This window comes from Rattus norvegicus, chromosome 4 (assembly GCF_021556685.1).
Source record: "Rattus norvegicus strain SHRSP/BbbUtx chromosome 4, alternate assembly SHRSP_T2T, whole genome shotgun sequence".
NCBI classification, from domain to species: domain Eukaryota; kingdom Metazoa; phylum Chordata; class Mammalia; order Rodentia; family Muridae; genus Rattus; species Rattus norvegicus.
Window position 1 is genome coordinate 164,167,435 of NC_141537.1, and position 14,131 is coordinate 164,181,565.

At 42.2% G+C, this 14,131-nt stretch overlaps 1 protein-coding gene across 2 annotated transcripts in view; it reads left to right on the forward strand.

The window, feature by feature from the left end:
• The window catches only part of LOC147995085 (uncharacterized), a 57,550-nt gene that overhangs the window by 30,814 nt on the left and 12,605 nt on the right, over positions 1-14,131 (forward strand). The window contains exon 4 of one of the 2 annotated variants that reach the window (XM_087659796.1): positions 13,254-14,002. The exons of the other annotated variant lie outside the window; for it this stretch is intronic. Coding sequence (XP_087515922.1) covers positions 13,254-13,359 — 106 coding nt within the window. The 3' untranslated portion in view covers positions 13,360-14,002. Of the gene's footprint in view, positions 1-13,253; positions 14,003-14,131 lie in introns of those variants that run through there. 2 annotated transcript variants of the gene reach the window in all.

Below are 14,131 nucleotides of genomic sequence, written 5' to 3' on the forward strand. Positions count from 1 at the left end.
AACTTCAAGCCTCTGAAGAAAGGAATTGAAGAAGATCTCAGATGATGGAAAGATCTCCCATGCTCATGGATTGGCAGGATTAATACAGTAAAAATGGCCATCTTACCAAAAGTGATCTACAGATTCAATGCAATCCCCATCAAAATTCCAACCCAATTCTTCATAGAGTTAGACAGAACAATTTGCAAATTCATCTGGAATAACAAAAAACCCAGGATAGCTAAAACTATCCTCAACAATAAAAGGACTTCCGGGAGAATCACTATCCCTGAACTCAAGCAGTATTACAGAGCAATAGTGATAAAAACTGCATGGTATTGGTACAGAGACAGACAGATAGACCAATGGAATAGAATTGAAGACCCAGAAATGAACCCACACACCTATTGTCACTTGATTTTTTGACAAAGGAGCCAAAACAACCCAATGGAAAAAAGATAGCATTTTCAGCAAATGGTGCTGATTCAGCTGGAGGTCAATATGTAGAAGAATGCAGATCGATCCATGCTTATCACCCTGTACAAAGCTTAAGTCCAAGTGGATCAAGGACCTCCACATCAAACCAGATACACTCAAACTAACAGAAGAAAAAGTGGGGAAGAACCTCAAACACATGGGCACTGGAGTAAATTTCCTGAACAAAACACCAATGGCTTATGCTCTAAGATCAAGAATCAACAAATAGACTGCAGGGAGACAAATAACCCTATTAAAAATGGGGTTCAGAGCTAAACAGGAATTCACAGCTGAGGAATGCTGAGACACCTAAAGAAATGTTCAACATCTTTAGTCATAAGGGAAATGCAAATCAAAACATTCCTGAGATTCTACCTCATACCAGTCACAATGGCTAAGATCAAAAACTCAGGTGACAGCAGATGCTGGCAAGGATGTGGTGAAAGAGGAACACTCCTCCATTGTTGGGGGGATTGCAGACTCATACAACCATTCTGGAAATCAGTCTGGAGGTTCCTCAGAAAATTAGACATTGCACTACTTGAGGACCCAGCTATACCTCTCTTGGGCATATAACTAAAAGATGCCCCAACATATAACGAACACACATGCTCCACTATGTTCATAGCAGTCTTATTTATAACAGCCAGAAGCTGGAAAGAACCCAGATGCCCTTCAACAGAGGAATGGATACAGAAAATGTGGTACATCTACACAATGCAATACTACTCAGTTATCAAAAACTTTATGAAATTCATAGGCAAATGGATGAAACTGGAAAATATCATCCTGAGTGAGGTAACCCAATCACAGAAAAACACACATGGTATGCACTCATTGATAAGTGGATATGAGCCCAAATGCTCAAATTACCCTACATGCACAGAACACATGAAACTCAAGAAGTAAGACCAAAATGCAAATGCTTCACTCCTTCTTTAAAAGGGGAACAAGAATACTATTGGGAGGGAATAGGGAGGCAAAGTGTAGAACAGAGGCAGAAGGAACACCCATTCAGAGCCTGCCCCACATGCAGGCCCATACATATAGAGCCACCAAACTACATAAGATGGATAAACAAAGGAGTGCATGCTGACAGGAACTGGATGTAGATCTCTCCTGAGAGACACAGCCAGAATACAGCAAATACATAGGTGAATGCCAGCAGCAAACCGCTAAACTGAGAATGGGACCCCTGTTGAAGGAATCAGAGAAAGGACTGGAAGAGCTTGAAGGGGCTCGAGACCCCATATGAACAACAATGCCCTGCAACCAGAGCTTCCAGGGACTAAGCCACTACCCAAAGACTATACATGGACTGACCCTGGACTCCAACCACATAGGTAGCAATGAATATCCTAGTAAGAGCACCAGTGGAAGGGGAAGCCCTTGGTCCTGCCAAGACTGAACCCCCAGTGAACATGACTTTTGGGGGAAGGGCAGTAATGGGGGGAGAGGATGGGGAGGGGAACAAACATATAGAAGGGGAAGGGGAAGGGTTAGGGGGATGTTGGCCCAGAAACCAGGAAAAGGAATAACAATCGAAATGTAAATAAGAAATACCCAAGTTAATAAAGATGGAGGAAAAAAAAAGAAGGAAGAAACTTTAGCTTTGGTCTCTAGGATGCCATTCACAAGGAGGAAGATCTTGAAACTGCAGGTTTGCATGAGCCACTAACAGCTCTGGCCCCTATCAACCCTTAGAAGAAGCACCTGCTATGCTGGGGTCCTGCTGACTGCCTGACAGGACAGACTTTAGCAAAGTCATGGGGAGGTCTGACCACTTTGGGGAAACATTGAGCACCTGGCTAATAGTCAACAACAGTGGGGACCTGGGTCAGCCAGTCCAAAAACACAATGACCCCCATAGACAGGAAGGCTTGCCCCCAGCTGAACAGTGAGAGTCCTTGGCAAAAGAGCCCAGAATACAATAAAGGTGTTGGGAGAACCCGTGTACTGGTGCTTTAGAGGGGTTCAGGATTTTATAGAAGCCAACAGTTGAGACAGGCTTTAGACTTAAAGAGACAGTAATCTTTTACTTAGACTCTTAAAATGCTGAAAATAGTGAGACCGAGGGATTTTTAAGTTTTACTATGTTTTCTATTGTGAAATTCCAATTGACATAAAATCTTGGAGACAAGTCAGAAAAAGAATATTATCACTTACTAGGTTTTTTTTTTTTTTTTTTTTTTTTTTTTTTTTTTTTGACGGTCAAGTGTATAAGTGGTTAATTTTGCTGGTCAGTTTTTGTCACCTTGACACTAGCTACAGTTATCTGGGGGGAGGGGAGGAGGGGAAGGAACATCAATTGAGAAAATGTCCCCTTTAAAATGGGCTGTAGGCCTGCCTGCCAGGGAACTTTCTTGATTGATGCTAAATGAGAGGGTGGGGCATGACTAGCACATTGGGTGAGGTTTCACCCCAGGCCCGTTGACCATGGAAAGTGTAAGAAAGCACATGGAGAAGAAAGTTTTGGATAGCAAGGTTGAAAGCAGTGTTCTGCCAGGGTCTCCAGGTTCCTGCCGGAGTTCCTGCCCTCAGTTCCCTCAGTGATGGCATTGATTAGGACACATAAGCAAATGAACCCAACTTGGTTTTGGTCCTTGTGTTTTAGCAGACCTTTAGAAAGCAAACTAAGACAAGGAAGGTTCAGGAAATGATAACCAATATTTTCAAAAGAAGGGAAAGAAGATGAGGAGGAGGGAGGGGGGGTGGACAAACATATAAAGATTCTGGTGTGGCCTCAGCAGGACTGGGGAAAGAAGAAAATGCACAAGGTGTAAGAAGTCATCACACTAAGTGACTAGGGCAGACACCAGAGCACAAGTCCGAAGGTCATGTGCAGGGTGTGGAGCAGCAGAGGTGTGGGAGAAAACTGGACATTCCACTACCTGAGGACCCAGCTATACCACTCCTGAGCCTATACTAAAAGCTTCTCCAACATATAACGAGGACACATGCTCCACTATGTTCATAGTAGCCTTATTTATAAGAGCCAGAAGCTGGACAGAACCCAGATGCCCTTCAACAGAGGAATGGATACAGAAAATGTGGTACATCTACCCAATGGAATACTACTCAGCTATCAAAAGCAATGACTTCATGAAATTCTTAGGCAAATGGATTGAACTTGAAAATATCATCCTAGACCCGGTGAGAGAGAGACCCAACCGCCCGGTCACGTGGGCACTCCTGAGGCTGCAGAGCGGAAGAGACCACCAACACTGCTCACCCCTGCCCACATCCCTGGCCCAAGAGGAAACTGTATAAGGCCTCTGGGCTCCCGTGGGGGAGGGCCCAGGAGCGGCAGGACACCTGCCTGAGACACCGCCGGAACCTGAAAGAAACAGACCGGATAAACAGTTCTCTGCACCTAAATCCCGTGGGAGGGAGAGCTAAACCTTCAGAGAGGCAGACAAGCCTGGGAAACCAGAAGAGACTGCTCCCTGCACGCACATCTCGGACGCCAGAGGAAAAAGCCAAAGACCATCTGGAACCCTGGTGCACTGAAGCTCCCGGAAGGGGCGGCACAGGTCTTCCTGGTTGCTGCCGCTGCAGAGAGCCCCTAGGCAGCACCCCACGAGCAAACTTGAGCCTCGGGACCACAGGTAAGACCAAATTTTCTGCTGCAAGAAAGCTGCCTGGTGAACTCAAGACACAGGCCCACAGGAACAGCTAAAGACCTGTAGAGAGGAAAAACTACACGCCTGAAAGCAGAACACTCTGTCCCCATAACTGACTGAAAGAGAGGAAAACAGGTCTACAGCACTCCTGACACACAGGCTTATAGGACAGTCTAGCCACTGTCAGAAATAGCAGAACAAAGTAACACTAGAGATAATCTGATGGCGAGAGGCAAGCGCAGGAACCCAAGCAACAGAAACCAAGACTACATGGCATCATCGGAGCCCAATTCTCCCACCAAAACAAACATGGAATATCCAAACACACCAGAAAAGCAAGATCTAGTTTCAAAATCATATTTGATCATGATGCTGGAGGACTTCAAGAAAGACATGAACACACTTAGGGAAACACAGGAAAACATTAATAAACAAGTAGAAGCCTACAGAGAGGAATCGCAAAAATCCCTGAAAGAATTCCAGGAAAACACAACCAAACAGTTGAAGGAATTAAAAATGGAAATAGAAGCAATCAAGAAAGAACACATGGAAACAACCCTGGATATAGAAAACCAAAAGAAGAGACAAGGAGCTGTAGATACAAGCTTCACCAACAGAATACAAGAGATGGAAGAGAGAATCTCAGGAGCAGAAGATTCCATAGAAATCATTGACTCAACTGTCAAAGATAATGTAAAGCGGAAAAAGCTACTGGTCCAAAACATACAGGAAATCCAGGACTCAATGAGAAGATCAAACCTAAGGATAATAGGTATAGAAGAGAGTGAAGACTCCCAGCTCAAAGGACCAGTAAATATCTTCAACAAAATCATAGAACAAAACTTCCCTAACCTAAAAAAAGAGATACCCATAGACATACAAGAAGCCTACAGAACTCCAAATAGATTGGACCAGAAAAGAAACACCTCCCGTCACATAATAGTCAAAACACCAAACGCACAAAATAAAGAAAGAATATTAAAAGCAGTAAGGGAAAAAGGTCAAGTAACATATAAAGGGAGACCTATCAGAATCACACCAGACTTCTCCCCAGAAACTATGAAGGCCAGAAGATCCTGGACTGATGTCATACAGACCCTAAGAGAACACAAATGCCAGCCCAGGTTACTGTATCCAGCAAAACTCTCAATTAACATTGATGGAGAAACCAAGATATTCCATGACAAAACCAAATTTACACAATATCTTTCTACAAATCCAGCACTACAAAGGATAATAAATGGTAAAGCCCAACATAAGGAGGCAAGCTATACCCTAGAAGAAGCAAGAAACTAATCGTCTTGGCAACAAAACAAAGAGAATGAAAGCACACAAACATAACCTCACATCCAAATATGAATATAAAGGGAAACAATAATCACTATTCCTTAATATCTCTCAATATCAATGGCCTCAACTCCCCAATAAAAAGACATAGATTAACAAACTGGATACGCAACGAGGACCCTGCATTCTGCTGCCTACAGGAAACACACCTCAGAGACAAAGACAGACACTACCTCAGAGTGAAAGGCTGGAAAACAACTTTCCAAGCAAATGGTCTGAAGAAGCAAGCTGGAGTAGCCATTCTAATATCAAATAAAATCAATTTCCAACTAAAAGTCATCAAAAAAAATAAGGAAGGACACTTCATATTCATCAAAGGAAAAATCCACCAAGATGAACTCTCAATCCTAAATATCTATGCCCCAAATACAAGGGCACCTACATATGTAAAAGAAACCTTACTAAAGCACAAAACACACATTGCACCTCACACAATAATAGTGGGAGACTTCAACACCCCACTCTCATCAATGGACAGATCATGGAAACAGAAATTAAACAGAGATGTAGACAGACTAAAAGAAGTCATGAGCCAAAGGACTTAACGGATATTTATAGAACATTCTATCCTAAAGCAAAAGGATATACCTTCTTCTCAGCTCCTCATGGTACTTTCTCCAAAATTGACCATATAATTGGTCAAAAAACGGGCCTCAACAGGTACAGAAAGATAGAAATAATCCCATGCGTGCTATCGGACCACCACGGCCTAAAACTGGTCTTCAATAACAATAAGGGAAGAATGCCCACATATACGTGGAAATTGAACAATGCTCTACTCAATGATAACCTGGTCAAGGAAGAAATAAAGAAAGAAATTAAAAACTTTTTAGAATTTAATGAAAATGAAGATACAACATACTCAAACTTATGGGACACAATGAAAGCTGTGCTAAGAAAAAAACTCATAGCGCTGAGTGCCTGCAGAAAGAAACAGGAAAGAGCATATGTCAGCAGCTTGACAGCACACCTAAAAGCTCTAGAACAAAAAGAAGCAAATACACCCAGGAGGAGCAGAAGGCAGGAAATAATCAAACTCAGAGCTGAAATCAACCAAGTAGAAACAAAAAGGACCATAGAAAGAATCAACAGAACCAAAAGTTGGTTCTTTGAGAAAATCAACAAGATAGATAAACCCTTAGCCAGACTAACGAGAGGACACAGAGAGTGCGTCCAAATTAACAAAATCAGAAATGAAAAGGGAGACATAACTACAGATTCAGAGGAAATTCAAAAAATCATCAGATCTTACTATAAAAACCTATATTCAACAAAATTTGAAAATCTTCAGGAAATGGACAATTTCCTAGACAGATACCAGGTATCGAAGTTAAATCAGGAACAGATAAACCAGTTAAACAACCCCATAACTCCTAAGGAAATAGAAGCAGTCATTAAAGGTCTCCCAACCAAAAAGAGTCCAGGTCCAGACGGGTTTAGTGCAGAATTCTATCAAACCTTCATAGAAGACCTCATACCAATATTATCCAAACTATTCCACAAAATTGAAACAGATGGAGTCCTACCGAATTCCTTCTACGAAGCCACAATTACTCTTATACCTAAACCACACAAAGACACAACAAAGAAAGAGAACTTCAGACCAATTTCCCTTATGAATATCGACGCAAAAATACTCAATAAAATTCTGGCAAACCGAATCCAAGAGCACATCAAAACAATCATCCACCATGATCAAGTAGGCTTCATCCCAGGCATGCAGGGATGGTTTAATATACGGAAAACCATCAACGTGATCCATTATATAAACAAACTGAAAGAACAGAACCGCATGATCATTTCATTAGATGCTGAGAAAGCATTTGACAAAATTCAACACCCCTTCATGATAAAAGTCCTGGAAAGAATAGGAATTCAAGGCCCATACCTAAACATAGTAAAAGCCATATACAGCAAACCAGTTGCTAACATTAAACTAAATGGAGAGAAACTTGAAGCAATCCCACTAAAATCAGGGACTAGACAAGGCTGCCCACTCTCTCCCTACTTATTCAATATAGTTCTTGAAGTTCTAGCCAGAGCAATCAGACAACAAAAGGAGATCAAAGGGATACAGATCGGAAAAAAAGAGGTCAAAATATCACTATTTGCAGATGACATGATAGTATATTTAAGTGATCCCAAAAGTTCCACCAGAGAACTACTAAAGCTGATAAACAACTTCAGCAAAGTGGCTGGGTATAAAATTAACTCAAATAAATCAGTTGCCTTCCTCTATACAAAAGAGAAACAAGCCGAGAAAGAAATTAGGGAAACAACACCCTTCATAATAGACCCAAATAATATAAAGTACCTCGGTGTGACTTTAACCAAGCAAGTAAAAGATCTGTACAATAAGAACTTCAAGACACTGAGGAAAGAAATCGAAGAAGACCTCAGAAGATGGAAAGATCTCCCATGCTCATGGATTGGCAGGATTAATATAGTAAAAATGGCCATTTTACCAAAAGCAATCTACAGATTCAATGCAGTCCCCATCAAAATACCAATCCAATTCTTCAAAGAGTTAGACAGAACAATTTGCGAATTCATCTGGAATAACAAAAAAACCAGGATAGCTAAAGCTATCCTCAACAATAAAAGGACTTCAGGGGGAATCATTATCCCTGAACTCAAGCAGTATTACAGAGCAATAGTGATAAAAACTGCATGGTATTGGTATAGAGACAGACAGATAGACCAATGGAATAGAATTGAAGACCCAGAAATGAACCCACATACCTATGGTCACTTGATTTTTGACAAAGGAGCCAAAACCATCCAATGGAAAAAAGATAGCATTTTCAGCAAATGGTGCTGGTTCAACTGGAGGGCAACATGTAGAAGAATGCAGATCGATCCATGCTTATCACCCTGTACAAAGCTTAAGTCCAAGTGGATCAAGGACCTCCACATCAAACCAGACACACTCAAACTAATAGAAGAAAAACTAGGGAAGCATCTGGAACACATGGGCACTGGAAAAAATTTCCTGAACAAAACACCAATGGCTTATGCTCTAAGATCAAGAATCGACAAATGGGATCTCATAAAACTGCAAAGCTTCTGTAAGGCAAAGGACACTGTGGTTAGGACAAAACGGCAACCAACAGATTGGGAAAAGATCTTTACCAATCCTACAACAGATAGAGGCCTTATATCCAAAATATACAAAGAACTCAAGAAGTTAGACCGCAGGGAAACAAATAACCCTATTAAAAAATGGGGTTCAGAGCTAAACAAAGAATTCACAGCTGAGGAATGCCGAATGGCTGAGAAACACCTAAAGAAATGTTCAACATCTTTACTCATAAGGGAAATGCAAATCAAAACAACCCTGAGATTTCACCTCACACCAGTGTGATTGGCTAAGATCAAAAACTCAGGTGACAGCAGATGCTGGCGAGGATGTGGAGAAAGAGGAACACTCCTCCATTGTTGGGGGGATTGCAGACTGGTAAAACCATTCTGGAAATCAGTCTGGAGGTTCCTCAGAAAATTGGACATTGAACTGCCTGAGGATCCAGCTATACCTCTCTTGGGCATATACCCAAAAGATGCCTCAACATATAAAAGAGACACGTGCTCCACTATGTTCATCGCAGCCTTATTTATAATAGCCAGAAACTGGAAAGAACCCAGATGCCCTTCAACAGAGGAATGGATACAGAAAATGTGGTACATCTACACAATGGAATATTACTCAGCTATTAAAAACAACGAGTTTATGAAATTCGTAGGCAAATGGTTGGAACTGGAAAATATCATCCTGAGTGAGCTAACCCAATCACAGAAAGACATACATGGTATGCAGTCATTGATAAGTGGCTATTAGCCCAAATGCTTGAATTACCCTTGATCCCTAGAACAAATGAAACTCAAGACGGATGATCAAAATGTGAATGCTTCACTCCTTCTTTAAATGAGGAAAAAGAATACCCTTGGCAGGGAAGGGAGAGGCAAAGATTAAAACAGAGAGTGAAGGAACACCCATTCAGAGCCTGCCCCACATGTGGCCCATACATATACAGCCACCCAATTAGACAAGATGGATGAAGCAAAGAAGTGCAGACCGACAGGAGCCGGATGTAGATCGCTCCTGAGAGACACAGCCAGAATACAGCAAATACAGAGGCGAATGCCAGCAGCAAACCACTGAACTGAGAATAGGTCCCCTATAAGGAATCAGAGAAAGAACTGGAAGAGCTTGAAGGGGCTCGAGACCCCAAAAGTACAACAATGCCAAGCAACCAGAGCTTCCAGGGACTAAGCCACTACCTAAAGACTATACATGGACTGACCCTGGACTCTGACCCCATAGGTAGCAATGAATATCCTAGTAAGAGCACCAGTGGAAGGCGAAGCCCTGGGTCCTGCTAAGACTGAACCCCCAGTGAACTAGTCTATGGGGGTAGGGCGGCAATGGGGGGAGGGTTGGGAGGGGAACACCCATAAGGAAGGGGAGGGGGGAGGGGGATGTTTGCCCGGAAACCGGGAAAGGGAATAACACTCGAAATGTATATAAGAAATACTCAAGTTAATAAAAAAAAAACAAAACAAAACAAAAAAACAAACAAAAAAAAAGGAAAATATCATCCTGAGTGAGGTAACCCAATCACAAAAGGACACACATGGTATGCACTAACTGATAAGAGGGTATTAGGCCAAAAGCTCAGAATACCCAAGATACAATTCAAAAACCATATGAAGCTCAAGAGGAATAAAGACCAAAGTGTGAATGCTTCAGACTTTCTTAGAAAGTGGAAGAGAAATACTCACAGAAGGAAATATGGAGACAAAGTGTGGAGCAGAGTCTGAAAGGCCATCTAGAGACTTCCCCAAGTAAGGATGCATCCATATACAGCCACCTAACCCAGACAATATTGTAGATCCCAGGAAGTGCATGCTGACAGGAATCTGATATTGCCATCTCCTGAGAGGCTCTGCCAGAGCTTGACAAATGCAGAGGCGAATGCTAGCAGCCAACCATTGAACTGAGAATGACTTCCCCATTGGATGAGTAAAAGGAAGGTTTGAAGGAGCTAAAGTGGCTTGCAACCCAATAAGAACAACAATACCAAGTAACCAGAGCTCCTAGGAGCTAAACCACCACCCAAAGGGTATACATGGAGAGACCCATGGCTCCAGCTGCATATGTAGCAGAGGATGGCCTTCTTGGGCACCGATCGGAGGAGAAGCCCTTGGTCCTGCCAAGGCTGGACCCTCCCAGTGTACATGAATGTCAGGGCAGGGAGGTAGTGAGGGGCGGGTGGTTGGGGAGGAGGAACACCCTCATAGAAGAAGAGGGAGGGGGATAGGATCAGGGGATTTGAGGGGAAAGCAGGAAATCTGAAAACATTTGAAACATAAATTTAGAAATGTCCAATAATAAAGAAGGAATAAATTAATAATACATATTTTTAAAAATCTAGAGAGTTAGGGCCAAGACTCTAAGCAACAAAAACTAGAGATACTTTCTTTTCGGTAAACCACAGGCCCTACTGAATTCAGTCATTGTGATGTACAAACTTCTCCCTCCACTGCTTGGACTACTTCCTCTTTGTTATTTTTACTCAAGAAAAACAACTGTTGCTGCCAGACAATGCCAAACTGTTCCATGAAATGGTGTCTAGGTAGCCTTAGGTGACTACAATTATGCATGTGATTTGCTCACATGAGTTGCTGATCTTAACGGTTTTAAAGATCCTTAGAGAGCTAGGGGTTTAAATAGGAACTCCACAGAAAACAGGAGAAAGATAAGAAATACATACATGCATACATACATACATATATACAAAAGCAAGCAAGTCTGAAAAGGGAATGAAGATTTGGAAATGCTGGGCCCTCCAGAGCAAAGACCACATCTTACAGAATCTTGCACACTTGGAGCAAAGACTGTGGTTTCTGCAGTATCTAGAAGCCTGATGCTGGCTGTACAGAGCTGTGTAAAAGCTGAAAGCCCAGATAGGCTGGAACGCAGATGCTGACTGGGTAGCAATCTGTGCTAAAGTTAGGGACTGGCTCTTACTGCTGGATATAGATGGGGCATCCATCAATGGCTACTGTGCTTCCTGTCAGATTCTTCTGTTAGGCCTACAGCACTGATAGTCTGAAACCACTACTATAAGTCAAGTTCAAAGTTTCTAATAACTAATGTCAGCCTAGAAATGCTGATCAAAGTTTAAATGGTAATCTTCCAAAAGCTACTAGTTTGTATGAAAAATAATCAAGACATACAAATTAGTGGTCATCTGTCATGAACAGACACATGACCACTGTAAGTTTTAAAAGGGACAACATTTAATTGGGGCTGGCTTACAGGTTCAGAGATTCAGTCTATTATCATCAAGGAGGGAACATGGCAGCATCTCTGCATCCAGGCAGGCATGGTGCAGGAGGAGCTGAACTCTATATCTTCACCTGAAGGAAGCCAGGAACAGACTGAGCATCCTCAGGCAGCTAGGAGGGTCTCCAAGCCCACCCTCACAGTGATACACCAACTCCAACAGGGCCACCCCTTCTAATAGTGCCATCCCCTGGGCCAAGCATGTGCAAACCATCACATCATCTTATGAATGATTCGATGTTTTATTTTTTGATTAAATGTTTTAAAATACTTGGAGCAACAATTGTAATGATACTAAATGAAAATTTACTTCATTCACAGAGAGAAGCTTTATTCAGTCTTCTATACCTATTTACAAGGATAAACATAAAGCAAGCAACACAAAACAGATGAAATGTATTTAAAATCAAATATACTAATTAGTTGGCTCTAAAACCTTTTTAGAGATCTGCTCAATATGGCATTTAAAATACCAACTCCTAAAGGCAACACTAAATTCTCCATCAAAGAGGTGAATCCTCTTGGGTTATTATTAATGCTAATCACTGAAAAGACTGCCTCATGCCTCCCCCACAGGAGGAACCCACTGAGACTGTGGACAAGCAGGATTCTGAAGACTTGACTGCCACTCTTTCCCTTGTAATGTGGGCCAGTCTCTCAGGTTCCTCACCCACAGGAATCTTCAGAGCAGGGCAGCTAGGTGGCCATGCAATGCTGTGTGGCAGTCAAAGAGTTAATGCTGTCCTGTGTGATCCCTGAAGACAGAGCCATTCCTTCTATTGAGATCACCAAGATTGCTGAGGAGGGCCCTAGGGTAAGTGTCCAGGAAGCAGTTAAGTCCGTCGTTGAATTAATACAGAGGCCATTTGGTTTATACTTTCTGTTCAAATTCATCCTTCTCAGATCTCAGGTGGTACTGGTGGTTAACTGTACCTTACCAGTTTAATGGCAGCTGTCTGGTCAATGCATTTCATATGAAGATTTGGCCTCGCTTTTTAGAGCTCCTGGGTTCCCAGGTAAGAAAGGCAAACTCATAGACAAGTTTGCTTTGCTGACAGGCCTCATATTAAAAAGACAGATTTCAAGGTAACTTTTTACTCTTCCTTTGTTTAAAAAAAATGCTTTGCCATGAGTAAGAAAAAAGTTTGAGGTTTATAAAAGTCATAAGGGTCTTAAAAGATAAATACTATATTAAGACCGATAATAGTCAAAGTTTAACATACCCATCAGTGAAACTCTGACAATGTTAATCTACTTCTGGTAAAATGGGGACTGGCACAGCCATATCCACTGGGAAGGACGAAAGCCATGAGGGAGCACAGCTGTCTGACACAGTTCCAGAGAAGCTGAGCAGTTGCTGCAATCGCTGTCCTTCTGTCTCTCACTGTTGGGTTTAGTCTCCTCATATCGCATTCATGGCGGCCCCTGCTTTATGGTTCACTTGGTTTTTCCTGAGAAAATTATGTCTGACTCTTTTTTAGGAAAAGTCCTCAGCTCCCGATCTCTTCTGCTTTTAAAGAAGTCACTTCATCTGGCCCTATTTGGAAGGCTTCCCTAGGCCTAGAGATTGGGATAAACAGAATCTAAGAGATGAAGTTCACAGTGAGGTCCTGACTCCAGGAATATTCTTGGGGTGTCCACCCCTAAGCAAACTCAAACAGTACAATTGGAAGAGGGTAAACCTAGAGATAATTGATAATTGGGATAGGTTATAGTTTAACCTATCCCAACCTGCTGACTCCTGCCGAATTGGCTGAGGACTGGCTGCTAGGTCGCTCCAGGACTGCTGCCATCCAGAACTGGACTATGGGTAAATCTGTGAAGTGTTTGCAAGTGAACTGAACTGCTGATTTCCTGATAACACAGAGGGGTTTGCTCCAAAGGACAATTTCTAAACAGGCCCACCATCCCTGCATCCTAATAACCTGCAGAGACCTGATTCCCTAGGGAAGGGGAATGACCAGGGTCGGGTGGGGTGGGGACAGAGGGATATGGGGTGGGGGTAAGGGTGAGGAGAGGATACCCTCAGAAGTGAAGGGGAGGGGTATGGGGTGAGGAACTCTGGGAGTGGGGACCAGGAGTGATAGCATTCAAAATGTAAGTCAAAGTAAGAAAAAAGAGAAAAAGTAGAGGTTACTAATCCTGATGTGATTTAGTTTATGTTTAAGATATGAGTACCAGGTCATACCTGAATACCTACTTAATTCAGAACCATTCCATTTTAAATTTTTTATTGGCTATCTTATTTATTTACATTTCAAATGTTATCCCCTTTCCTGATTTCCCCTCTGAATATCCCTATCCTATCTCCCATCCCGCATCTATGAGGGAGTTCACCCACCCACCCATCCATCCTCTC